The 27,387-nt window shown below is 34.5% G+C and overlaps 1 protein-coding gene across 1 annotated transcript in view; it reads right to left on the bottom strand.

The window, feature by feature from the left end:
- LOC120348730 overlaps positions 1-27,099 on the bottom strand; it is a 31,058-nt gene extending 3,959 nt beyond the window's left edge. Inside the window, exons 1-2 of the mRNA XM_039424223.1 lie at positions 26,918-27,099; positions 24,610-24,715 (exon numbers count right to left, since the gene is read on the bottom strand). Coding sequence (XP_039280157.1) covers positions 24,610-24,715; positions 26,918-26,968 — 157 coding nt within the window. The 5' untranslated portion in view covers positions 26,969-27,099. The remainder of the gene's footprint in view (positions 1-24,609; positions 24,716-26,917) is intronic.
- Positions 27,100-27,387: the final 288 nt, after the last annotated feature.

Raw genomic sequence — 27,387 nt, 5'->3', positions numbered from 1 at the left:
TTTTAATTTCTAACAAGATTACGTAGTCACGTGAAGTGTCTAGTATTCCCGACATGTAAAAAGCATTGGTTGGATAGGCGTTTGATTGATAGTTTCCATTCTGTATGTATTCTGTGACTTGGCCCTCCATCCGTAGAAATTACAGAGTTGCCAAATCGTGTGAAATTGCAAATTTCTCAAATTTCCAATTGAACGTAGAATATCATCCCGGATATCTCAGTAGTGCTAAAAAAGTTCCAGTGTTAAAGGATTGAAAAAAAGAACAAGTTTATTGATAAAATTACAATATCGCGGAAATTTATTATTATTATTTTTTTTTTGAAAATCACTTCTCTCAGAACCAATGAGCATCGTAATGCGTAATAATTTTATATCAAAATAACGGGGGAATGTCTCCTTTCTACTTTACTGGTGTCTGAATCATTTCTATCCAACCTATAGTTATTTATAGTCTATTGGTGTCCAGATAATTTTTATCCAATCTACAATAATTATGTTTTAATTAATGATTATGTTCTTCAATGTCGAGACATTTCGAGCAAAAAACATGAAATTTTTGACATGATAGAAACTTTTTTGCTTCAAAAGATAAGTGGGTGGTGAAAGCGAGAATGTTTCTCAGAAATAATTGAAATTCCAATGATCAAAAGTAGTCGTATTTTGGCCTCTCAGGAGTTTCAAAATCAAGAATAGCGGATTAATGGTGTGCCACCATATGCTATCAATGGCTGGGACCAACAAAAACAAAATACAGAACGCTTGAAGAATTCAGTGACTGTAAGCCACATGATTATAAATAGTGTACATCCTCGCCTCGAACTTAGACCAGTTCTATAACAGGTCTAAGGCCTCGAATAATCCAAGCAGTGTTTCATAGCAGCCTTTCTAAAGGCAATCAGCTGCTTGTGCTAGAAATAATTCAGTCAAATATCTTGTAAATTGCCAGCCTTTAGGCTCAACTCACACATACGCGACTCAGGTCAAGAAGAGACTCGACTCTAGTCGAGAGCATGTGTTTTAAAATGGTGACATCGCGGAGTCTAGAATCGACTGGTCTGATCTGAGTGTCACTATTTGGAAACACATGCTCTCGACTAGAGTCGAGTCTCTTCTTGACCTGAGTCGCGTAAGTGTGAGATGAGCCTTAGCATACGATTTAGTACACAATGCATACCATGCAGCCACTCTCATAACTTTAAAATTCCTTGGATACCAAAATACGATCTTCTTTTTACTTTTGACAATTGGAAAAATAATTTCTGTTATTTCTGAGAATCTTTCTTGCTAGAAACTCCTGAAAGGCCAAATACGTTCTACAGATTACTTTTGATAATAGGATTTTCAATTATTTCTGAGAAACTTTCTCGCTTTCACAACCCACTCATCTTTCGAAAGAAAAAAATTCCAGCATATGGAAAATTTCATGCTTTCTGCTCAAAATGTCTTGACATTGACAAACATAATCATTAATTAAAAAATAGCCATAGGTCGGAATAAAATGATCCATACATCAATATTATCACGGATCTAGGTTTCACCAAACCTGATAAGGGTTTCCTGAATGTTCCTTCCAGCCGGCTAGCTTCAGAAGGCGTATGGTCGGGGCCAGGAGGTGAGGGTTGTACAGCCTGGTGTTCTCTCCGTCGCGCACGACTCTTGTTAACTGGTTGAAAAATACGCGGACGGGCGCCCTTATTTCTCCCCTGAGAAGACGTTTTAAGAGAGGATGGGAGAAGCGGTCGGAAAATTCCATTGCTTCACAGCCGAGGTCGCTCCCCTGCCTAGGGGTATGGGGTATTTTCTTTTATGGATAGGTTTAATAGAGATGGGAAGAGCGCCGGAAAACTCCATTGCTCACGCCGAGTCCGCTCCCCCTGCCTAGGTTATGGGGTATTTTCTTTGGTGGCATGCCAAATGACCGATTCCCATTTGCCGAAATTATTATTTTGTCGCAAAAGATCGAAAATTGAAGATCCCAATGGTAGAATTGAAACTTGTACTTTCCCAAATGAGAATCCCAAATGATCGAAAAGTTTTAATAGTAATCCCATTTGGCCGAAAATCTCAGCTGTCGCAAAAGGTCGAAGATTTGATTTTCCCATCTGACCGATTCTCAAACAGTCGAATCCCATTGATAGAAAAATGTTGTAGTTCGTCGCAAATGGTCGAATCCTATTAGGTAGAAGAGTTTTGATTTGTCGCAAATAGTCGAATCCCAAAAGGTCGAAAGTATACTTTCCCATATGGTCGAATCCCATCTACCGATGAATCGATCATTTGCGACGAACTGCAACATTTTTCTATCAAATGGGATTCGACTGTTTGAGATCGGTCAGATGGAAAATGAAATCTTCGACCTTTTGCGACAGTTGGAGATTTTCGGCCAAATGAGATTACTATTAAAACTTTTCGATCATTTGGGATTCGACCATTTGGGAAAGTACAAGTTTAGTGGCATGTCAAATGACCGATTCCCTTTGGCCGAAATTATTATTTTGTTGCAAAAGATCGAAAATTGAAGAATCCCAAATGGTAAATTGAAACTTGTACTTTCCCAATGGTCAAATCCCAAATGATCGAAAAGTTTTAATAGTAATCTCATTTGGCCGAAAATCTCAGCTGTCGCAACAGTCGAAATTTGATTTTCCCATCTGACCGATTCTCAAACAGTCGAATCCCATTTGATAGAAAAATGTTGCTGTTCGTCGCAAATGGTCGAATCCTATTTGGTATAAATGTTTTGAATTTTGTCGCAAATGATCGAATCTCATCAGACCGATAGCCGAGTGAGAAACTGGAGAAGTAAATAGAAAAACCGGTTCTACCGATTGCGCTCAGAATGTGTTGAGTTGAGCCTGCATGAATGTATGAGCTGCGCCCCTAGATTTCACATGCCATATCCGATCACGAAAAAACTTGGCACACACTTAGAAGAAGAAGAAGAAGAAGAAGAAGAATAAGAAGAGAAGAGAAGAAGAAGAAGAAGAAGAGAAGAAGAAGAAGAAGAAGAAGAAGAAGAAGACGAGAAGGAAGAAGAAGAAGAAAAGAAGAAGAAGAAGAAAAGAAGAAGAAGAAGAAGGAAGAAGAAAAGAAGAAGAGGAAGAAGAAGAGAAAGAAGAAGAAGAAAGAAGAAGAAGAAGAAGAGGAGGAGGAGGAAGAAGAAGAAGAAGAAGAAGAAGAAGAAGAAGAAAAAAGCAGAAGAAGAAGAAGAAAAGAAGAAGAAGAGGAGGAAGAAGAAGAAGAAAAGAAGAAGAAGAAGAAGAAGAAGAAGAAGAAAAGAAGCGAAGAAGAAGAGAAGAAGAAGAAAAGAGAAGGGGGAGAAGAAGAAGAGGAGAAGAAAAGAAGAAGAGAAGAAGAAGAAGAAGAAGAAAAAGAAGAAGAAGAAGAAGAAGAAGAGAAGAGGAGAAGAAGAAGAAAAGAAGAAGAAGAAGAAGAAGAGAAGAAAGAAGAAGAAGAAGAAGAAGAAGAAGAAGAAGAAGAAGAAGAAGAAGAAGAAGGAAGAAGAAGAAGAAGAAGAAGAAGAAGAAGAGAAGAAGAAGAAGAAGAAGAGAAGAAAATATATGTCTTCATGGTTTAATTTTAAGTACGTTTCCATGAATTACACTCAGTATTCTGGTGCCTGATTTATCATACTTCTACATATCTTACATCAATTTATCATCGGTGCTGCGTTAGAAAATGAATTACCTAAGTTATATGCTTTGTTTAATAACATACAAGGAACACAATCCCGTTTTATCCAACAGATACTGACTTCTGATACTGACTTGTGAAAGTGATATTGTTGCAGCATTAACACTTTGTTCTTTATCTAGGAGAGCATACAATTTTCTAAGATTAAGAATGAACTTACCATTACCAGGATTGTCAACTCTATCAATGTGGACAAGGAATATTAAATGTCTTCCAGGACTTCTAAAAGAAGTTCTCACATTCATGACAGCTAAATTGAAAGCTAAGGAGACAATCGAGAAATTGACTATCTTGAGCTTTGATGAGTATAGATTCACGTGTAGTGTATGACAAAAGAGAAGACCAAATTCTTTAACCACACTCAAAAGTTCAGGTTGTGATGGCTAGGAGTCTATGTAGGATATATAGATAGATAGATAGATAGATAGATAGATAGATAGCCTGATAGATAAAGATAGATAAAGAATTTATTTTTCACTTCAAAAAACAATACAAAATAATATCAAATTAAATACAATATCATTCGTCACCAATCAATACCATAGTTCATAATAATCCGAAAATTCTTAGGCATAGCCGAAGCCGTCAGCCGGAGTTGATAGTTATTTTATCTATATCTCATCCTTATCTTCTAGTTTTTGTCAAAGTTCTCACAGTAGGCTACAGAGTGAACGGGCTACACAATGTCATGCGATAGCACTCAATCAACTTTATAAGGCAACTGGGGAGTTAGCACTAAATATCAGTCACTCATAGCACAGTAGTCCGTCTATGCTTGGAATCTTATCATTTTCAGTTCATTTGAGAAACCTGAATCATTATTATAGGCCTAGAGATGAACTACACATTGATACAAAGTAAATTATTCTTACTTATTAATCGAACATACAAATAATTCTTTATGAAATGAAGTGATACAATGATAATTTGAACTCATTTGAACAATAAATAATCATCTTCAATTAAACCGATGAACTCAATCATACATGTCCAGAGCTATATGAACAGTTTTCGGTTTGGGAACAATATTTACAATGACATATTTATTTTCTATAATCCACAAGTATTATTAGAGTACAGCTATTTTTAGAAATTAAATTCATCCACAAGGAGCTTTCTATATCTCAATTTTACATTCACATATCCCGCTAGACTTTTCCAGTTTTTACCATTTAAATACTCTTGGACCATTTCATCCGTTATCACCGAGCTTCCAAACCATTTTACTCGGTACTCTGATAGCACCTTACATTTTCCTATAAAATAATAAATGTCTTCAATTTATTGACTATTACATAGTGAACAAATATAGCTGTTTTCCCCCCTTTCTACTCTAAAATTCAAGGGTAATAATGATCCTCTCGCTCTGAAAATTATGCTAATCATCCTTCTTTCTATTTGAGTCGTTTAAATAATCTTTCATAACTGCGTTATTGGTTCTTAACGTATAATATATTTGATGAAACTGAGAATTTGAAGCTTTCTCCCACCAAGTTCCCAGTACATTACGGCGAATTTTATCAATTATATTGTCGCACGTCATCCCCCACCGATCTGGCTGAGTTATAGGGTCCACCCATCCCTCATTAAATTGATTAAATAATTGTTTCCATTCACTACACCAGCCACTATTACTCTGTACCACTAAGCTTGTTAATATTTTAGGGAATCTATGGTCAGGTAATGCAAGTGCTTTTAATATGTATTTGAAATGCATTTTTAGGGCCTGTAGCCACATAATATCCCTCCCGTTTTCTAAATATAGAATATAGTTGGGCTTATTCTGCGGTAACCCGAACATTCGTTTCATGAAAAATCTATTGAAACATTCTACATCCTCCCTACGTTGATACCCCTACACCTGACCAGCATACGTGATAGTTGTTCTACTCACTGCCTCAAAAACTTGCCATTTAGTGCATAACGGTACATCTTCGCTGCCTATAAACTTCCGCCATAAACTATTAATACCGTATCTTACTTGAAAAATGTTTGCTGAGGGACAAAGTGGGAGTGAACGTAACCCCTAGATATTTATACTCATTTACAATTTGAATGGGATCCTCACCATAGTACCATTTTTCATTTCGACTTAATCTACCTCCTTTCCTAAAAACCATAATCTTAGATTTATCTTTGTTTAATACTAAGTTCCATCGATAACAGTACTGTTGCAGCCTATTTATCATACTTTGTAACTCCCTAATATTATCAGAAAATATCACTAAATCATCTGCATAAAGAAGGGAATTAATTTTAGAGTTCCCCACCCTCAATCCTCCACCTACACATTCACAAATATCATGCGTGAATATCGAGAACAAAATTGGAGAGAGTAGGCAGCCCTGTTTTAATCCGCTCTCAAATCTAATACTCCTTGTTAACCCGTTGATATGATAATCATATGTCATAAATCAGTTGTTTGAATTATTCTAAATCATCAGAAAGTTTGTTATTTTATCTCAGTTTATTTTAGTCAATAAAAGCCATTATTCTAGCTCTTCAATGGTCTCTATTTATTACAATTTTATTGACTAAAATAAGTACCGGTAATCAAAATGCCAAAGAGGAAAACCCGGGATCGAAATAATGTTGAATCTCCATCACGGAATCAGGATTAGCCTACCGAATTATCTCGAAATGAACCCCTTGATACATCTTTCAACTCGGAATTAATTGGGAAAATTCTCAAACCAAAATGTCTAAGAGTGGATCCAGATTCTCCTAGTGCACCATTGGAATGGAGACACTGGAAAAGAATGCTGGATGCCTACTTGAAAGGAAACTATTACACTGAAGATACGAAATTGGATATCTTAGTTACTTTGCTGTCAGCTGAAAATTACAAATTTATAATAGATTGTACTACATTCGAGGAAAGTATCTCTATCCTTGAAGGCATATTTATCAAGAAGAAAAGCGAAATCTTTACAAGGTACCTTCTCTCTATAAGAAAACAAAAACAAGGTGAGTCCATCGATAATTTCTTCCTAAAACTGAAAGAACTCAGCCTAGAATGTAATTTTACAGCGATCTCTGCTACAGAGAATCGAGAGGAGCACATAAAAGAAGCATTGATTGCAGGTTTATATTCATCCGAAATCCGAAGTGTGTGTGTGTGTGTGTGTGTGTGTGTGTGTGTGTGTGTGTGTGTGTGTGTGTGTGTGTGTGTGTGTGTGTGTGTGTGTTTGTGTGTGTGTGTATGTGTGTGTGTGTAACATTTTTGGGGGGGCCCCAGCTTCCTCAGGGGGGAAAATTGAAAAAAATCCTTTCTTAGTGGATGTCTTGAGGCTACCATAAACAAGTTGTGCAAAAATTAAAGTTTTTAGGCTCCGTAGTTTGAGCTGTAGTGTGATTTCAGTATGTTGGGACTTAGAAAGAGGATGAGGAGGAAAGAGGAGGAGGAGGAGGAGGAGGAGGAGGAGGAGGAGCTGAAGAAGAAGAAGATGAAGAGAAATAATAATAAGAAGAAGGAGAAGAAGAGAAGAAGATAGATTGAATATTGATTTAGCGATTAAAAATAAAAGCTGAGAGATGTCTTTATTGAGAAAACATAACAGCTGTTTTGAGTTTCATAGTAGCACAGACATATACTGCAATGCCTCATTGAGTTCAAACACACAGTTCTAATTCCCTACATGAAGTAGTGGATTATTCTTTTATTGACCGTGCGAAGTGAGGTCTAAGATTCAAGTCGACGGTTTGGCATTTCTCTTAATGTTTAAATATTTAAACGATTTAATGTTCAAATGTTTAAATGCGTGATTGAATGCGTGATATGCGTGATTGAAACGTCGATTATAATGCTAATGATATGCGTGATCAATATTAATCTGTCAGTTATGATTTTATCGTACACGCACATAGAAGAGTATGCTGAACTGATTATTTGGTCAATAAAAATTATAGGATGGTCTGGATTTGAGGATTGTTTGTATGGTTTTGTATGGATTTTGAGGTGTGCATCCAGCTAAAGTTTGTCATGAGATGCATCAACTATTTGGCGGTACGAAGTTCGCCGGGCCAGCTAGTGATAAATATATTACTTCATTCCACAAGTGGAGAATAGACACATTTCTACTAAAAGATATTACAATTTAATTTTTTTTATTAATGATAAGGACCTATAAAATTAACTTTTCAATTCAAAACTTTCAATCGAATTTCAAATTAAATTTATTTGATTCAAATTTAAAATTTTTCATAGTTTTATTCAGAATTTAAGTATTTTCATAACAAAATTCTCATTAAAAATGACTACTTGTAAAATATCTATAATAAAATTTTTAATTTATAAATTATTCAGTATTCATATATCACTACTCAACAACTTTAAGAGAGCGCCAGAAAATTCAACCCCTAAAGCCAAGAAGGGAGACTGAAGGATGCCGGGAGCAAAGGCCTGCTGCGGCTGAACTACGAATCTAGCCGTCGGAGTTTCCTAGTCAGTGCTACGGGCTTCTACATTCATTTGGGCGCAGTTCAACACATTGTGAGCGCAATCAGTAGATCCCGATTTCGATCTGATCATTCGCGACAAACTATAAAACCTTTCTACCAAATAGGAATCGACCATTTAGGAATCGGTCAGTTGGGAAAATCATATTTTTCGTCGCAAAAGATCGAAAATTGGAGAAACCCAAATGGTAGAATTGAAACTTGTACTTTCCCAAATGGTCGAATCCCAAATGATCGAAAAGTTTTAATAGTAATCTCATTTGGCCGAAAATATCAACTGTCGCAAAAGGTCGAAAATTTGATTTTCCCATCTGACCGATTCTCAAACAGTCGAATCCCATTTGGTAGAAAAATATTTTAGTTTGTCGCAAATGACCATATGGGAAAACAAAACTCTTCTACCTAATAGGATTCGACCATTTGCGACGAACTGCTACATTTTTCTATCAAATGGGATTCGACTTTTTGAGAATCGGTCAGATGGGAAAATCAAATTTTCGACCTTTTGCGACAGCTGAGATTTTCGGCCAAATGAGATTACTATTAAAACTTTTCGATCATTTGGGATTCGACCATTTGGGAAAGTACAAGTTTCAATTCTACCATTTGGGAATCTTCAATTTTCGATCTTTTGCGACAAAATAATAATTTCGGCCAAATGGGAATCGGTCATTTGACATGCCACTAAAACTTGAACTTTCCCAAATGGTCGAATCCCAAATGATCGAAAAGTTTTAATAGTAATCTCATTTGGCCGAAAATCTCAGCTGTCGCAAAAGGTCGAAAATTTGATTTTCCCATCTGACCGATTCTCAAGCAGTCGAATCCCATTTGATAGAAAAATGTTGTAGTTTGTCGCAATTGATCGAATCTCATCGGCTAGATGAGATTCGACTATATGGGAATATATACTCTTCGACCTTTTGGGATTCGGTCAGATGGGACCCCACGTTTTCTTTTATGGATAGGAAAAGGCGGAAAAACTCCACTATTTTACAGCTGAGGTCATTCCCCTGCCTAGGGGTATTGGGTATTTCTTTGAAGGGTAGGAAAAGGCCGGAAAACTCCACTGCTTTACAGCCGATGTCATTCCCCAGCCTAGGGGTATAGGGTATTTCTTTTATAGGTAGGAAAATGCCGGAAAACTCCACTGCTTAGGTCGTTTCCCTGCCTAGGGGTGAAGGGTATAGGGTTAAGGTATAGGGGTAAGGGTATATCGTTAAGGGTTTAGGGTTAAGGGTATAGGGGTGAGGGTATAGGGTTAAGGGTATAGGGTTAAGGGTATAGGGTTAAGGGTATAGGGAAATGGTATAGGGTTAAGGGTATAGGGGGAAAGGGTATAGGTAAAGGGTATAGGAATAAGGGTACAGGGGTAAGGGTATAGGGGTAAGGGTATAGGGGTGAGGGTATAGGGGTAATGGTATAGGGTTAAGGGTATAGGGGTAATGGTATAGGGTTAAGGGTATAGGGGGTAAGGGTATAGGTTAAGGGTATAGGAATAAGGGTACAGGTGTAAGGGTATAGGGGTAAGGGTATAGGGGTGAGGGAATAGGGATTACATAATTTTGTTTATATTATAAATTTTTACTAATTTTATTCCCATATCAGTGAATGAAGTTTGTAAATAGTAATTATAACATGCAATAAGCAACTAATTACTTATACCCCAACACATATAATTTATAGTGGGGTTATTTTATTATTATTATATTTATTCATTGAAATTATCATTTATTCATTGTTGAAACACCGCCGATTTATGTAGTTACATTACAATACTATATTATCAATATTCTAATGTTGCATTCAATCTTCATTGTAATTAATAAGTTTTCATAATATGTGAAATTTGTTGAATAATTAGCTGCTATACTGTAATTTATTGTAAATTCGTGTATAAACCAGAATATATTGTAACTTACTTACTTGATAAGGGTATAGGGTTAAGGGTATAGGGGTGAGGGTACAGGGGTAAGGGAGGGTTAAGGGTATAGGGGTAACGGTATAGGGTTAAGGGTATAGGGGAAAGGGGATGGGGAAAAGTAGATTGTTATAAAGAGTGGTGGGATTAGGGAATAGACGTATTCTCACCCTAAAGTACTCTAATTCCCGAAAAATTCCACTTCACAGTAACTGGGGGCTCTGAGCACCCTTCGCGCACTAGGGTCGAGAAGAGGTTCTCGACCGTCTGCTATACCGCCGCGTCCGTCACGGGCGCCGCAAACACTATCGACTCGAAGCCCGCAAGCTATCCTCTCCAAAGAGAAGGATCAGCTGTAACTCACAATTCCACAAGGAATTAAACCGATTGATCTCCAGGATTGGATATCAGCCACAACCCGATCACGAGTTACAACAGAGTCTCCTATCACGAGAGGAGCTCAAATTTAACTATATCACTCATTTTCCAATGATTCCTAAGCTTCTTCTCATCAGCTGATATCTCAAGAAAGGAAGAAAGAGTGGGGATGTGTATCATGAACAGGTTGAACACTCCTTCGTTTTAGATCTAACTCCAAGATTGCCATGCGTTTTGACTCTCTCTCCTTCGTCACAAAGTGCTTTGTAATATAAAGGCAACATTCTCCCTGTTAATTTGATATACAGAGTGAGTCATATGTATGGGAAGTCTTCAATGAATTGGAGACTGTTGTGGATACGTGCTACGGTCAGCGTTCCACGCATGTGCGCTGGTTATTACAGTCTCATTATTCATTGTATACGTTGTTTACTGAGTATTTAAGATGCCTCCAAAAATCTTTAGTTCCGCTGATTGTGACGTACTGGCTGTTATACGATTTCTTAGTGCTAAAAGCGTAAAACCGATTGATATTCAATGTGAGATCTGTGAAGTTTACGGACAAAACATTATGAGTGATGGAATAGTAAGGAAATGGGTGAGAGCATTTAGAGATGGCCGCACAAATGTGCATGACAATGCCCGTTCACATGTGACTAATCGGACCAAAGATCTCCTCAAATCTTTTAAATGGGAAACTCTAGGTCATCCTCCATACAGCCCTGATCTGGCACCCAGCGACTACCATTTGTTCCTGCACTTGGAGGAACACCTGGGTGGTCAGCATCTGCAAGACGATGCAGATGTCGTCACATCCCAGGGTGGTCGACAGATTGGTGGGGAGGGGGGTAAGTTGTAAAAAACGTGCCCTTATAAAATCGCCTGTCCTGCAGTTACTATTCATAGTAAGGCTTTGAATTTTTTCTCAATATTGTGTACACATAACTGGATTTCAATGTGGTCCTCTACATTTTCGCGATAAACCGCATAGTTTTTCCGTAAAAAAATAAAATAACTTGAAAAATGGTTTTTTATTATGGACTTTTTGTTATTTCTCGAATATTTGAGTCGTTAGCCGACTTAGAGGAAAAGGTTCCTAATAAACGTTGTAGGCCGTTTCTTCCTGAATCCAATGATATATATATATATATATATATATATATATATAATGTATAGTTTGGGGGTTACGATCATATGCGGTGGTGGGAGGGGAATAAGTAGCACTGTTATGCTGCGGCTCGGTCCTCACCCATGATTAATGGGCTTATTGGCCTGTCTTTCGATCACTCCTACTAGTCTCTGCATTCAAATTATGCATTTCAGGAACACTATCTTATGTATTTTCAGTCGCTGAACACAATTTTTCAACTCTCAAGTCTCAATAATTGATAATTCTCATCATAATATACAAATTATGGTCAAAATTACAAACTTCATCTCATTCTGCAAGGAAACTGAGAAATGACTATTTGAAACAAACGAAACTAGGGTTTCAAGAAATATATTGAGATAGAATAATGATAATATTTATATGTGTTCATGTTTTATTGTTTTCATTTCAAATTAATTTATTGTGATGCGCTGCAGGCGTTAAATTATTAATTACACACTGGCCACGCTTACTTAATATAGTGGTCAGTTAATTTCCAAGAAATGTTTGTGGAATTCTTAGTTCTTTATGGTGGAAATGGAATTTATCATTCATTGATTATCATGTTTAGTATGAAAATGTTAATCTTTCGTAAATCTTCAGTATGTCGTGAACTTTCGAGAAATCATATCCAATATTATAATAGATATGTGTCAAATCAAAATGAAATGAAAATTTAAATATTCATACAAATTATTTCTAACAGTATTACTATAATGGTATTTCACTAACTTTTGATTGATTCATCCATTATGGTATCCCCGTTCAGACTGTTTTGAAATGGTAACAAGTTAGTCAGTATCAAAATTTGGGAATAGAATAGTTTTGCCATTGCCATGCCTGTTATTTTTTCCCAAACATACTTATATGATTTGTAATTTTATCCACGATGAATGAATGTATTCCTGCACATAGCTAAGGTATGGATTATTCCTTTATAGATTCTTGCATGTCACATTAATAAATCTCCGCCACAGATTTAGAAATGAAGTCTCGATGGTTTGAAGAGCATATTATTTGAGTGATTCTTTTACTATGCTGCTTCTAGTATGTTCACTACCTTTGTTAATTTAGACCATAGACATGAAAAACTATGTCCACCTGTACCACTCCATCTTCATTGAGAATTTTCATAACTCTTCTCATCACAGAGTTTCCATAATCTTGCAGTGTATTGAAAGTTTTGAAAAGTGAAGTAGGAGTTGAATTCAGGAGAGCCATGTCATCATTATGCGAATTTGTGAATGATATTTAGGGATTTAGTCAAATCCACAACTAGTTTCACTTACAATTTCATGGGCCAAGTGAGATTAAGCGTTTTTTTTTCAAATATCCATCAGATGTTGACAGAGATTGCGGTTATTGTAGAAATGCATGCTGCACTAAAACATCAATGCTGATTTATCTTTATACATCTACCTAGTAAAAATACAGAGATGGGATCTTTTTGTTCTAGAATGAACTAAGACTAGGATTTTTTGTCTGATTGCATCGTGGAGAATGACAGAGCTCTGTTTCTTTTTATAGGTGAGAATACACTTTTACAATTTGCCACAACTATGTTCAGATAAAAATTGTTGGAGACCGAATAACTATTTCTTTCTACATTCAAAAGAGAATCACACACTTCTTCACTTGCTTCCAGATCATTGATAACATTATGCAGACTCTCTTGTCCATCAAAGTCTTGAAGAAAAATGTAATGTTCTCATGAGAAGGTTATGCTTCTGGAAATCATTCTCATCTCTCATTCTTGTTTTACTTCCTTCGATGACTTTCTTCACAATCTTCAGTGATATCCATAATGATGTCTACATACTTGAACAGAATATCTTTGATGGAAGATTTATTTATATAGTAGCAGCCATTTTAGAACCTTTGAAGAACTAGCTATTCCAATCACTCACCTAAGAGTTTTAGATGATCGAATGAGGGTTTGTTCCAAAGCATGATCGGTTGTCACATTATTGAATTTTCAAGGTTTCCTTTTGACAGAGAGTCAATGTATTGACTTTATAGAGTTATGTTATTGACTGTTATAGAGTTAATGTTTCCTTATTGGAAATGATTTTCTACTTCTGTGGGTATTTTTTCATATTTTCTAGATATAACACAGACTCAATAGCATAGTTTGTGTGATTGAATGAAAAAAGTATGGGATCTTTTCTCGTACAGTTTCTATGTGCAATATCAGAGTCCTTCCTTATGAGCATGAATACAATTTGAGATAATTTAAACTATGTTACAATAATCACTCATCAATTTCAAGAAGTCATTGATTTTGCATTGTGATTCTAAAAAAAACTCCACAAATAGCTCCTGACTTCTTTCAAATATACTTTGACATTCTCTCATATTTGAACCGTTCATGAGTCTTTCTTGTAGTTGTTTCATTGAATTGATTGCTTGCTCTCACACCTTAATTATACTGATCTCCCCTCAATAGATTTCCAACAGTATTCTCTCCAAATATTTCAGATTCAACAAAGATATCTCACATTCCACTTCCATTCAAGTACCACCCCAAGACAATCAGTCAAACTCGGCCAGATGAAAAGTATATATTCGTAGATATAAGTTCATGAAGCTGCGTTTACACCAAAGTTATTAACAAAATGTTAATAACTTAATCTTTATAGATTCTATTAGATTGTACAGACAAACACATATGTTCATCATGTGAATGATAAGCTATGTTCAATCTAATAGAATCTATAAAGATTAAGTTATTAACATTTTGTTAATAACTTTGGTGTAAACGCAGCTTTAGAGTTGTATTTCCTTTGTTATCAAATATCAAGTCATATCACATGGGAGTAATTGGCATTATATGTGCTTCAACTGTAAATTTGTATTAAGAAAATATTTTCCTCCTGTTACTCGGTGCTCTATATGGGGTAGCCTATATCATTTGTTTAACTCCATTACTTGACTTTCGCAATTCCAAAGTGATCATTGAACTAAATCAAATAATTATTCTCTCTTTATGAAATATTAGTGTATTATCGACTGAGAAACACATATAGGATTCCTAACAAGATGGTTTATCATTACAATGTAATCATAAATAATGATATTGAGATGAAGTTTGTAATTTTGACCATAATTTGTATATTATGATGAGAATTATCAATTATTGAGACTTGAGAATTGAAAAGTTGTGTTCAGCGACTGAAAATACTTAAGATAGTGGTCCTGAAATGCATAATTTGAATGCAGAGACTAGTAGAAGCAATCGAAAGACAGGCCAATAAGCGCATTAATCATGGGGGAGGACCGCGCCGCAGCATAACAGTGCTACTTATTCCCCTCCCACCACCGCATATGATCGTAACCCCCAAACTATACATTATATATATATATATATATATATAATATATATATATATATATATATCATTGAATTCAGGAAGAAACGGCCTACAACGTTTATTAGGAACCTTTTCCTCTAAGTCGGCTAACGACTCAAATATTCGAGAAATAACAAAAAGTCCATAATAAAAAACCATTTTTCAAGTTATTTTATTTTTTTACGGAAAAACTATGCGGTTTATCGCGAAAATGTAGAGGACCACATTGAAAGCCAGTTATGTGTACATAATATTGAGAAAAAAATTCAAAGCTTTACTATGAATAGTAACTGCAGTACAGGCGATTTTATAAGCGCACGTTTTTTACAACTTACCCCCCTCTCCACCAATCTGTCGACCACCCTGGGACGTGACGACATCGAGTTTCATATACACTAAAGACCCCTAACAATAATCCGAAGTTAAATTCTCTGCCTCTCACATGTATGCTCAATGTAAGCCAGCGCCTGGACTACCTGGCACAGCATTCAGCACCCTTCCTTAAGAGGCGGCCGAAGTCAGCTCTGGTACCCCATCACATTAGCCAGGCAAGGGCTAAAAACCAGTAAGGATAGAATGTAACATTCTATACTCTCTGCTAAAAACAGTACAGTGTGAGAAGTGAGAGCACTAGGAGAGAGAGAGTGAGTGAGTGAATAGAAGTGCAGAGAGAGTGAGTGAGTGAATAGAAGTGCAAATACAAAGGCATCAACCATTCCTACAAGTTTGCAGATGGCCGTAACCAATTGATTGTTGAAAAGTCTATTTAGTCTAGAACTAGCAACAAGCAAAGAGAACATAATTCTTCTTCTATTCTTTTGAATATTTGTTTGTCTCTGCAAAAAGCAACCAACAAGTCTAGAACTCAAGTCAAAATCACAGGCAAACACCTTGAAAACAAGATGACAACCAATAGTTTCATGGTCCTTTTATATCACTTGTATTTTGATAATCATTCAAGATATATCCCTGTTTTTTGCTCAATTATTTTTGGGAAACCTTTCTTTATAATTTCTGATATGTGCAGCTTACCCCTATAACACAAATTTTATTCAGTTACTAGCCATCAAGCTCGCTTTGCTTGCCATATCTGTCTAGCCAGGGGGCTCTGCCTCCTGGACCCCTGACTGGATCGTCCAAAAATGAGATCAACGGGCTCGCTTTGCTCGCCTGCATCTTTCATTTGAGCATGCTTCATTTCATCAGAAAGTCAAAGTACTTCCTCGCTCGATTCAATCACCAAAACGCAAAAAAAACTCTAATTTTGGGTGTATCTTTGGCATTATTTCAAATTCCTTCTAACACAACATTATTACACCCCAGCTGAGCTTCTGTAGTAAATTTGGACATCTTCTGTTCATTTGTTCTCGATAAAGCTGAGAAAGCGCTGGAAAAACGCAGATGAGAGCATAATGTATTAGCATTTGTATAGTGCAGGGGTTCTAGTATGTGAAATTTGTTTCAGGGTTCCGGGCATGGAAGAAATTAGGATTTCAGTAATTATACTGTATAAAAGAATAACTTTTAAATTGAGTGTTATTTGAGCCTACGTTCCAAATTTATTTGAAAGAAATACATTGAATTGGAGGATAGTATTTGTTTCTTTGGGTATTGTAAGACGTATTTCTACTTCATAAAGAAACTCACTTTTATCACTCTGATAGATGACCTAACATAATAAATTAAACTATTTGGATGAGCGTAGGCAAAGAAATAGGCTGGTCAACAAGTTAGTTTGATGTTGGCATTGTCAATACAGATTTTGTAAATTAACAATATAATATGGTGCTATGTTATTTTTTTGGTGGAAGGTATAGAAATAAAATCTTGCTATCTATTACCTGTCATGAGCAGTGAAGGAACCTGATATTTCTCTTACACCATTTCTCTCTTTCTTCAGTGGTTTGACCAAAGTCTAGTATGTTGTTACTTATCTTTGAATTTTCTACATAGAGTGGAGCATGCTCGACCCCCCAACTCTATAGTTGGGTACCTTACCATAGCCTACATAACTTTTTATGTAGAAAATAATTGACTTTGAAGTTTCTATTGAATTGTTGCTCGATTTCCATTTGAAAAGTTTTTTTGACAATTTTCTATAAAATGATTGCAATGTATTATTACATGAAGAAATTCACATTCTATCCCCGTTTTAATCTTATTTAAACAAAATTTGATTGTTTATTGTTTATCTAATGTATGGTTGTTCCATATTTTTCATTTATCTCTACAGGGATACTTGATAGCTTTATTGAATTACTAGTAGGTCTAAACTTATATTCTATTGTCAACCCTAGTCACTTGAGTAAACCTTAGTATTTACTTCCTTATAAGTTAATAGCCTGCAGTCTTCCTTGTTTTTGTAATAAATAAATAATCCATTTTGACACTTGATAATGACATATAATACGCTGAAACTGGTTGTCACATTCAAAGACAATAAAAGGAAACTAGTACTACAATGTGCACATACACCAAACTCTCGTACAAAATATAAAATAATTCACCCGATGTGAAGAAGTAATATCGCACTTGTGTGGGGGAAAGAATTGAAAAAATTGGGCCGATTTTGTAGAATCTTCATCACTCACGTTTCTGTCAATATTGTGAAACCAAAACTTAGGACTGGCCTTCTCGCATAGAGGATTGCTTCCAATAATAGACAATAGTGCAGGAATGTTGTCTTTTCTATGGATATTATAGCCTAATCTTCCAGGAAGTATAGCGGTATACACCTGTCATTCTGCTATTTCCATTGAGGTGTTTTTCACCCTCTGCCACTATGGTATAGAGCTGATGAATAACTAAGTTTCTGGTTCCTTTCTCATGACTTGGAAAAACCTGACTAATGAAATAAGAAGATAGTTATTACAAGTTTGATTTGGTAACATTATTGGTTAGTGGTTTTAAGAAAAGCTAAAAAAAAGTAGAAAAAAGTTATTGCAAATCTGAATTTGACTACCAGAAAATTGCTGAATATTGTAAGTTGATACTGCAACCAAACAATTTATTGAATATTCATTCTTGAATACTAAACTGGAATTTATTCTAAATACTTATAATTATTATAAATCAGAGTATAAATGACAATGATAAAGTTGTACGTAAAAATTTTTGTCAAGAGATGCAACATTGTCTTGAAAATGACGACACATTGTTTAATCGCCTAATTTTCAGTGATGAATGCACTTTTCACATTAGTGGAAAAGTTAACAGACATAATGTACGAGTATGGGGAACAGAAAACCCAAGAGAGACTGTACAGCATATACGCGATTCTCCTAAAGTGAACGTGTTTTGCGCTTTATCTTGTGAAAAGGTTTACGGGCCTTTCTTCTTCCAAGAACCATCAGTAACCGGAAGAATTTATCTGGACATGTTAACCGAATGGTTAATGCCTCAACTCCATGAAGATAGTTGTAACTTCATTTTTGTACAATATGGAGCTCCGCCTCACTGGTACTCAGACGTCAGAGGGTATCTGGATGAACATCTTCCTAGACGATAGATCGGCCGTGCAAGTGAGGAAAACTTTGTGTTTCAGCCGTGGCCACCTCGTAGTCCGGACCTAACGCCCTGCGACTTTTTCTTGTGGGGCTATGTAAAAGACAGAGTTTTCGTACCACCGCTTCCTGTTGATATCGATGATCTTAAACAACGAATCACAAATGCTCTTGCTACAGTTAACCGTGAGATTCTTAGTCGTGTGTGGTCAGAATTTGACTACCGTGTTGATATCTGTCGTGTTGCAAATGATGCACACATTGAACATCTGTAAATTTTCAATAAAAACTTCAAGAATTCTTCTATGTAATCATGTAAGTAATGATATAAACTTTTAAATAATAAATTCTCTACAAGCTATACAAACTGTCTATTTCATTTGTAATCACCCTGTACAATTATGAAATTGGAGGAAAAACTAGGCTAAGCATGTACTATTTCTCTCCAGAGATTTTGATAAAATGTTAATGTTGTCCAAAAGATAAGGTTATATAATCACACATTGCTTCGTCACTTGATTTTTGGTCCAGAAATAATGATTTAAAATTTTGAATTTTGAAGGTTGATTTTATACTCTAAATGAATCACAGAATGTATCACAATAAATTAAAGCTAAAAAAAGTAGAAAAAAGTTATTGCAAATCTGAATTTGACTACCAGAAAATTGATGAATATTGTAAGTTGATACTGCAACCAAACAATTTCTTGAATATTCATTCTTGAATACTAAACTGGAATTTATTCTAAATACTTATAATTATTATAAATCAGAGTATAACATCAAATTGCATTGCTACCACAAAATTTAAATAAACCTAAAAGCGAGTCAGAGATAAATGCAATGACCTCATTATACTTTTATGATTGCTATGTTCAATTGGATTTTGAAAAATATAATACATTACATACATAACATATATAATATATAGGTACCGTGAATGATTTTTAAATGTTATTGTTCGAGAATGAATCAAGAAATCAACAAAACTATAAAAATGATCCTACATATAATTATAAGACTTTTCTTTTACTTCTACAGAGTTACTTGATAGCTTTATAATTATGAGATTGAATCACTAGTACACTATAATTTTTTTGCCATTTTTGGCTAATCAAGTGTCAAAATGAATCATTAGTATTAGAAAGTAAACCTTGATTACCCTAGTAAACCTACATTACCTTAAGTAAACCTAACCTAAGTAAACCTTAGTTTATTTCCTAAAAGCTCATATTGATACTTTATAATGGCATGATTAGCCAAAAGCGGTCGTAACATCAAAGGAAGTAGAAGGGTACCTACTGGTGATTTTAAAAATTTGATTCAGAATTTTTCTCATTTCTTACAATGCATACCATTAGCTGCAACTTTCATACCAAACATTAATCTCAATAATGAAAAAGGGTGGAAGTATATGACTGATCCAAACTTAATCCATCAATTCTCACTTTCTTCTGGAATCTCATTCAAAGAATAGTATGGAAAAAATGTAATAAATATAGGTAGAAAAACTTGGGATTAGGTGAGTAGAGTCAGTAGACCCAGAAAGAAATTGTAGGTGTAGGTGAGTACACCCAGAAATAAATCTGGTGTGGTACACTCACACAACTTTCCTTGCTCATTAAACTATAAGCCTCTTTCAAGAATGTTTTAGGGGAATAACATAATGACGATTGGCGGCAACATATTTGAAACTACAATCAGACTTCTGTATAATTGTTTTCAGAGTACTTTTTCCTTTATGTAAATTGTGAAATTCGATGATATTTTTTGAAAGTCGTCAAAACAGCTGTTCTACAGATGAAATATCTCAACTAGGGGCTACAAAGTCCATTTCTCAAGGATGAGGTGGACCCCCCATTAGTTTCCCAGAAAGGAGACTCATTCCAGTTAATAGAGCTGATAAATAACTATACAGGGTATGAATTTGAAAAAAAAATAGTCGTTTTTGAGAAAATTGTGAAAAACATGGTTTTTTAGTGATATCCGCCATTTTTCTCAATAATATTACAGAGCTACTGAAATTTTCCCAGAAATAAGACTCATGTCAGTTGATAGGGCTTATAAATAGCTATCCATGGTATAAATTTGAAGAAAATTGTTAGAGCCGTTTTCGAGATAATCGTGAATAACATGGTTTTTTAGTGATTATCCGCCATTTTTCTCAATAATATTACGGAGCTCCTGAAATTTTCCCAGGATTGAGACTCATGTCAGTAGATAGGGCTTATAAATAGCTATCCATGGTATAAATTTGAAGAAAATCGTTAGAGCCGTTTTCGAGAAAACCATGAAAAACATGGTTTTTTAGTGTTTATCCGCCATTTTTCTCAATAATATTGCGGAGCTCCTGAAATTTTCCAAGAAATGAGACTTGTCAGTTGATAGGGCTTATGAATAGCTATCCATGGTATGAATTTGAAGAAAATCGTTAGAGCCGTTTTCGAGAAAACCGTGAAAAACATGGTTTTTTAATAATTATCCACCATTTTTTCTGTCATCTTGAATTTAATTTTATTGAATTTCTTATTGTCGGATCCTCATGGTATAAGGACCTTAAGTTTAAAATTTCAAGTCAATCAGTTAATTAGGAATGGAGTTATCGTGTTCACAGACATACACACACAGACCAACACCCAAAAATCATGTTTTTGGACTCAGGGGACCTTGAAACGTGTAGAAAACTTGAAATTAGGGTACCTTAATTTTTTTTGGAAAGCAATACTTTCCTTACCTATGGTAATAGGGCAAGGAAAGTAAAAATGTGGGTTTGGTTACCCAGACCAAGAACATTATTCTACTTTAATAAATTTGAAAAAATCGAAGCCTTCAATGATCAAGTTTGCTCATATAGATGGCACAAATTTTACACTATATCACCACAGTCAGTATTTGAATATTTAAAACCAATTGTGCTCTGAAAGAAGCAGGCAGATAAATCAAATAATAATATAAAATGGTATGTTGCTTTAAAATAAAATTTGAAGAAAATAGTTGGAGATCATTCACCTACATTCTATGGGAGAGCAAGAACAATTTTACAAATCAATGATAATATAAAGGAGTTTAGTAATCAATGGGATGATGCTGAAGATTAAATATGGAATAATATTGATAAATTTGTAGAGTGTGGAATGTGTATTGTATTGTATTTGTAGAGTGTGTATTTTGATTTGAATATTGTCTAGTTTTTAACCAAATTGTTTTGTTATTTTATAGAAGATTTTTTCAAATTTATAATACTCTTTTTACTGTTCCACTTAGTGGTGTATATTCAAACTCATTATTATAGAGGATTAAACAGTAGGCACTGGTTTTTGCTGAGAAATTATTTGTTGTTTCCAATGTCAACTTTATGTCTATTGCTCCAGATTTCAATAGTTCATTTTGCTTACTACAGTCTATACAACCAATGGTGCATATTCATCAAATGTTTTATACTCAATTGATGTACTGCTGTTATAAGGATAGTATTCATTTTGGAATCCAGAAAACATGTGGTACAATAAATGTTTATTACCAGCAATATTTTCGTAGGGGAATGTTTGAGCATTTAAATAGAGATTAGCATTGTTTGGATTACAGAAATCAAAATGTAACCTGTTTGCAGTTATAACATTTTCCTATTCTTTTGAAATCCAAGAATAGTGAATCTAGGTTTTAATATGTTTGGAGCTGTCTTAACTGTCCATTGAAGATTGGTAGTTTCATCTAATTGTGGAAATTCATGCAATTCCCATGATCTGAATAGAATGCTAATTGGTATATCACTATGTGTTAAACTCAGCAGATCAGAACAAACAGTGTCAGAAGCATGTATGTAGGGTACTTTCCATTGTAGTTCTGTAATATCAATTTTCACTGATTTTGATATCTCTGATTCAATACAATCCGAGTCTGATGATGATCATAATTTTTTCATCGAGTTTTGATTGACGTGGATAGTTTTTTATGGTTGTTGTCAATCCTACATTACGTGTATGATCAACCTCAACCTCTCCCAATTCATATCTGATTTCATCAAATAGGTATGCAACTCCATTATTGATAAGTGAATAGTCTTTGGTTTCCACATCATTCTTATATTTCACTTTGATATCACCTTCAATTATGATAAAACTTCTACTTGGAAGTGTATAAATATCTTCTTGTTTTAAACTTATTCAAATTTCATCATTGTAATTGAATGTCTGTTGAATATATGGTGTATGAGTGATATACTCATATTTAGTAATACTCTCATCAAGATGCAAACTCTGATCAACAAGTAATATATCTGACTTGACTTCTTTCTCATACATTTTTATTATATATTTTTTCTTCTCAATACAACCTTAGGGAAGGTAAGTTTTCAAGTAGTTCAAACTTAGCTGGTTATAGACAGAGGGTCACAGAGGGGGAGTGGAGGGTGGGTGGGTTGGTGCTGAGGTTGGTGTTCCTTAACACCCTTAAAGAAGGTTGCTGAATGCTGTGCCAGGTCTCAACACAAAAACATCATTAGAAAAAACATATATTCTGAGTGCTGAGGAGAGAGCTTGCTGCTCAGTTTCAGAAAAAGTTGAGTTAGGTTAGAGAGGGTGACTGATCCTTATTCAATCTTAACAAATGGATTTGCTATTGAATTTACTGAAAAAAGTTATTCTTGTAGTTTTTGATAAAATCAACAGTTTCTTTGTTATTCAAGAAATAAAAAAGGGGTATCTACTTTTTTCCATAAGAGTGGGACTGGTCCCTTGACAAATGGATTTGTTATTAAATTTACTGAAAAATAGTTATTCTTGTAATTGTTTAATAAAATTAACGGTTTCTTAGTTATTCAAGAAATAAAAAAGCTGGATCTACTTTTTCTATAAGAGTAGGACTGGTCCTTATTTTCTGTTCAATCTTAACAAATGTGGTGTCAATGGATTTGTTATTAGATTTACTGAAAAAAGTTATTCTTGTATCTTTTTTTTTGTAAAATTAACGGTTTCTTAGTTATTCAAGGAATTGAAATAAGCCGGATCTACTTTTCCCATAAAAATGGGAATAATAAAAGTGAGGAACTTTATTTGAGGTTAGGTTAGGTTGGAATCTAGATTTCGATTAGATTAGGTTTGGTTTGATTTTTGGGTTTATGGTTCTACATCTGCCTTTTTGGGGGCAGCTTTGAGACAGCTTTGGGGTAGTATTCTCATCTTCACCCTACTAACTGAATTTCAATCCATCATAAGGAGGTGTCTTGGGGATTGTAACTCGAATATTTTAAATGTAAATACCCATTGTGTGGTACATCATTTTAAAGGCCTTTTTAAAACAAGATGGCTGAAAATGTTCTATGATACTTGTATCCAAAATAACGGCTGATTGAAGTTTTAGTTTTTAAATAAATAATTGATAAAGTTCAATCAGCCGCCATTTCGTAGAAAGGTATCATAGAACTATTGAAGTCATCTTTCTTGTTATGAAAAGGCCTTTAAAATGATGTTTACATTCAAAATATTTGAGTTAAAACCCCTCATTTCTTTAAAAACGAAACCTTCAATCAGCCGTCATTTTGGATAGAAGTAACATACAACATTTTTATCGATGCTATCTCTCCTGTTTCAAAAAGGCCTTTAAAATGATGTACCACCCAATGGGTGTTTACATTAAAAATATTCGAGTTACAACCCCTAAGTCACCACCTTATGAGGGGTTGATATTCAGTTGTACGTCAAAAGGTAGAATACTTGACCAATAACTTATCATAAAACTTAAAATATTAGGCTATACTGTATCTACAACAGTCTCCGATTTATTGAAGTGTTCCTGAGATAAGTGGTATTCAAAAGAAAAACAAATTTCCGCAATGTTTCCAATTTCATAGAAAAAAATTCTTTTTAATCCTTGAATCATGAATCTTTTCCAGCACTACTGGAAAATCGGGGATGATATTCTACATCCAATTCTGTTTCAATAGGAAATTTGAGAGAGTTGCAATTTTATACGATTTGGCAACCCTGTACTTTCTTTGGATGGAGGGCCAAGTCTCAACTTATTTTATGCAGACTAAAACAATTCCAATTGCATTGAATGCTTCATATTACGTCTTGGACTTTGATGAAAAAAAGAATAATTTTCCACTAGACAATTAAAACGGAGATAACTTAGTTCACGATTATGTAAAGAAATTTTACCTGATGACTGAGATGTTACGCCAGACTGTAACCTTTCTAGAAGCTCATTTTTATTTCCAACTGTACTTAGTCCTTTTGCTTTCAACTCCTTTTTCAAGTCAGCTACCTATATAAACATTAAAAATATAAAAAAATTGTCAAACGTTAAAAAAATCATACTAATAATACCCCTTTGAGGAAACAAAATCTAGAACGTTGTTTGAAATTTAATATACTCGGCATATGTTTATAGATTGATAAAGAACTCATTTGAAGCTGACATCAATGCATTTCATTTGAACTTTTCATCTAGCCTACTGTAAATAAACTCGATGATGAGTAGTCAACAAACTATACTCCAACACTATACAAACAATGACACAAATAATAATTTATATAAAAATATCGGGGAACCTAGCTTCGCTCTAGAGTACAAAAGCATCAAAAATTTATAACAAAAGAGGAAATTATAATATATTAGATGGCCCAGCGAACTTCTTACCGCCAAATAGTTAGGCCTAATGCATCTCATGACAAACTTTAGCTTGATACACTCCTGAGGAGGCGGGATGCGGCATTTTGCATTCAGGTGCTTCTTGCTTATTGGTTTGGATGGAAGAACTCACACACACTGGATCGGGCATGGCGTGGAACGGTGTGATAAGGCAATCTCCGTAAGATCAACACTTTGTATCAACAAGCCGCGCCTCCTCAGGTGTGCTTAGCCTTAGCTTAATCTGATAAACTATATTTTTATGAAAATTATCCAACAATCAGTATTTACATTTATATCTCAATATGGACTTTCTATTTGCTTAGTTAGTTGTTAAGCAGTTTGTATTTTTAGATATAGTTGAATGCAGCTTGCTAGGAAATTGAATGGTATATCTCCTTGCTGCTGTTTTTCCCGTGCATAATTCTTAATTTACAGCATTTCTAGTTCTACAACCCAAGTTTGGTGGTCGTTCGTACTGCGGCATTATTATTAGAATTTTGTGAATCAGTAGAAAGAAAATATAAAAACAGATCTACCGACGGCTGTTGGATGACACAATGATTATAACAGCTGATTTTTATTTCTGTGTGTGGCCAGCTCACAAATCTTCTCCCATAAGGATTACATGTAAGTAAACTTTGAAAGACCGTAAGAAAGAGTCCTGAGTCGGATTATAAATTTGATAGGCCATAAACCTGGTCCTGAGCATAACGAACACAACTAAAAAAAATCATCAAATTCGGGGCACACACAAGAATTTATTGAATGTCAAAATTTGAGGCTCGATTTTCATTTATATAGATTTATAGTTTATTTTTGAATGATATACTATGTTTGCTACAATATTTTTCAATATAACATGTACTATTCTACACTAATAGCATCTGGTTAATATTTTGAAATTTCTAGAGTAAACATGTAGCCCACCTATATTTACAACTATCTAATTTCTAAATTAATGAAGTTTTCACTTCAGAATTACTTCTAATTCTACTATGTTATAGTGCCTACTGTTTTTAGAGGTGTAACTAGTGACCCCCCTAGGTTGGAGAGCTCCCTCATGAATTTGTGTATTGATCTTTGAAATCCGCAACTTGTTTTGTTAAATCTTGTATTAAACCGTTCTCATTAAAAAAAGGTTTAATTCATTGTGGCAGACCAAAGTTTGGAAGCTACAGAGAATTTTCTTTTTAAAATTTTGAAGTTCAATAGGATTTCCAATAAAGTCCACTGTCAAATTATATTTGAAAAAGAATTAAGCTTTTTTTATAATTTTTATCAACCCTGTAGGCCTATGTGAATCCACAGTACTTTAAAGGTTTCTCCGTATTGGTAAATGATGCAGAATCCAAATTCAAATTCCCTAAATTGTAAATTGATAATACTAAATGATTTAGTCGAAAGTAAAAACATTCTAACGTTCATTCAATACAAATGTTTCTATTGTAAATAAGTAGAATATAAGTTAACTAATTCATGGTAACTTTAATGATGAAGTTTTTTCAATGAAAGAAAGCTTGATCACAATATCAAAACACTATGGGTAATATTTAATATAATGTAATCCAAAATAATTCGGAAAAAGTATTAAAGCGGCACATAGCCTAAAGAGAAACGGTAATCAAATAGAAAACCCTATTGGGCCATATTCGAAAAATATTAAATTTTAACAGTTTCTAATTCTTATTGACCCTATACTCTTCTCTAAACAACAATAATTGATTTTTTAATAATGTACGGTGACATCCACACAGCCAAAAAGATACTAGGCCTATAACCTAAAAGTTAATATTCTAAAAACTTATGAAACTAAAAACATAATCAAATATTAACCTTCATTTTTGAGTAGTCAACGGTAGCAACTGAATTATTTGAATCAGACATTGAAAAATCGTTGATAGCAAGATTAACTCAGATACTATCAATAATAATTAGAACAGTCTGAACACAAACAGTAAACACTACAGAAACAGAACAGGCTACAGAAGTATACAGCCAACGAGCTAAAATATAGTAAACTGTAGAGTGGCTAAGTGGCTGCTATTCCTGTTATGAATTGAAAATGGGCAGCCATGACAGAGAGAGGCAAGAAGCGGCGGAAAATTTGAATAGCCCTATTGATATGATGGGAAGTTGCATAAAAGACAAGGCGCAAATCAGTTATATTTAATAAATACTATGTTGAATTTTTATTGAGCATTTCAAATATATGTATTAAAGTTGTTATGCATCCATAAAATTAACTGTTAGAATTGCTTTACTTAAAGCTTTGAAATTAATATAGCCTAAGTTACAGTGTTAAT

This window comes from Nilaparvata lugens, chromosome 3, assembly GCF_014356525.2.
Source record: "Nilaparvata lugens isolate BPH chromosome 3, ASM1435652v1, whole genome shotgun sequence".
NCBI lineage: Eukaryota > Metazoa > Arthropoda > Insecta > Hemiptera > Delphacidae > Nilaparvata > Nilaparvata lugens.
The sequence above is the reverse complement of the archived record's forward strand: the minus strand, read 5'-3'. Positions and strand labels throughout refer to the sequence as shown.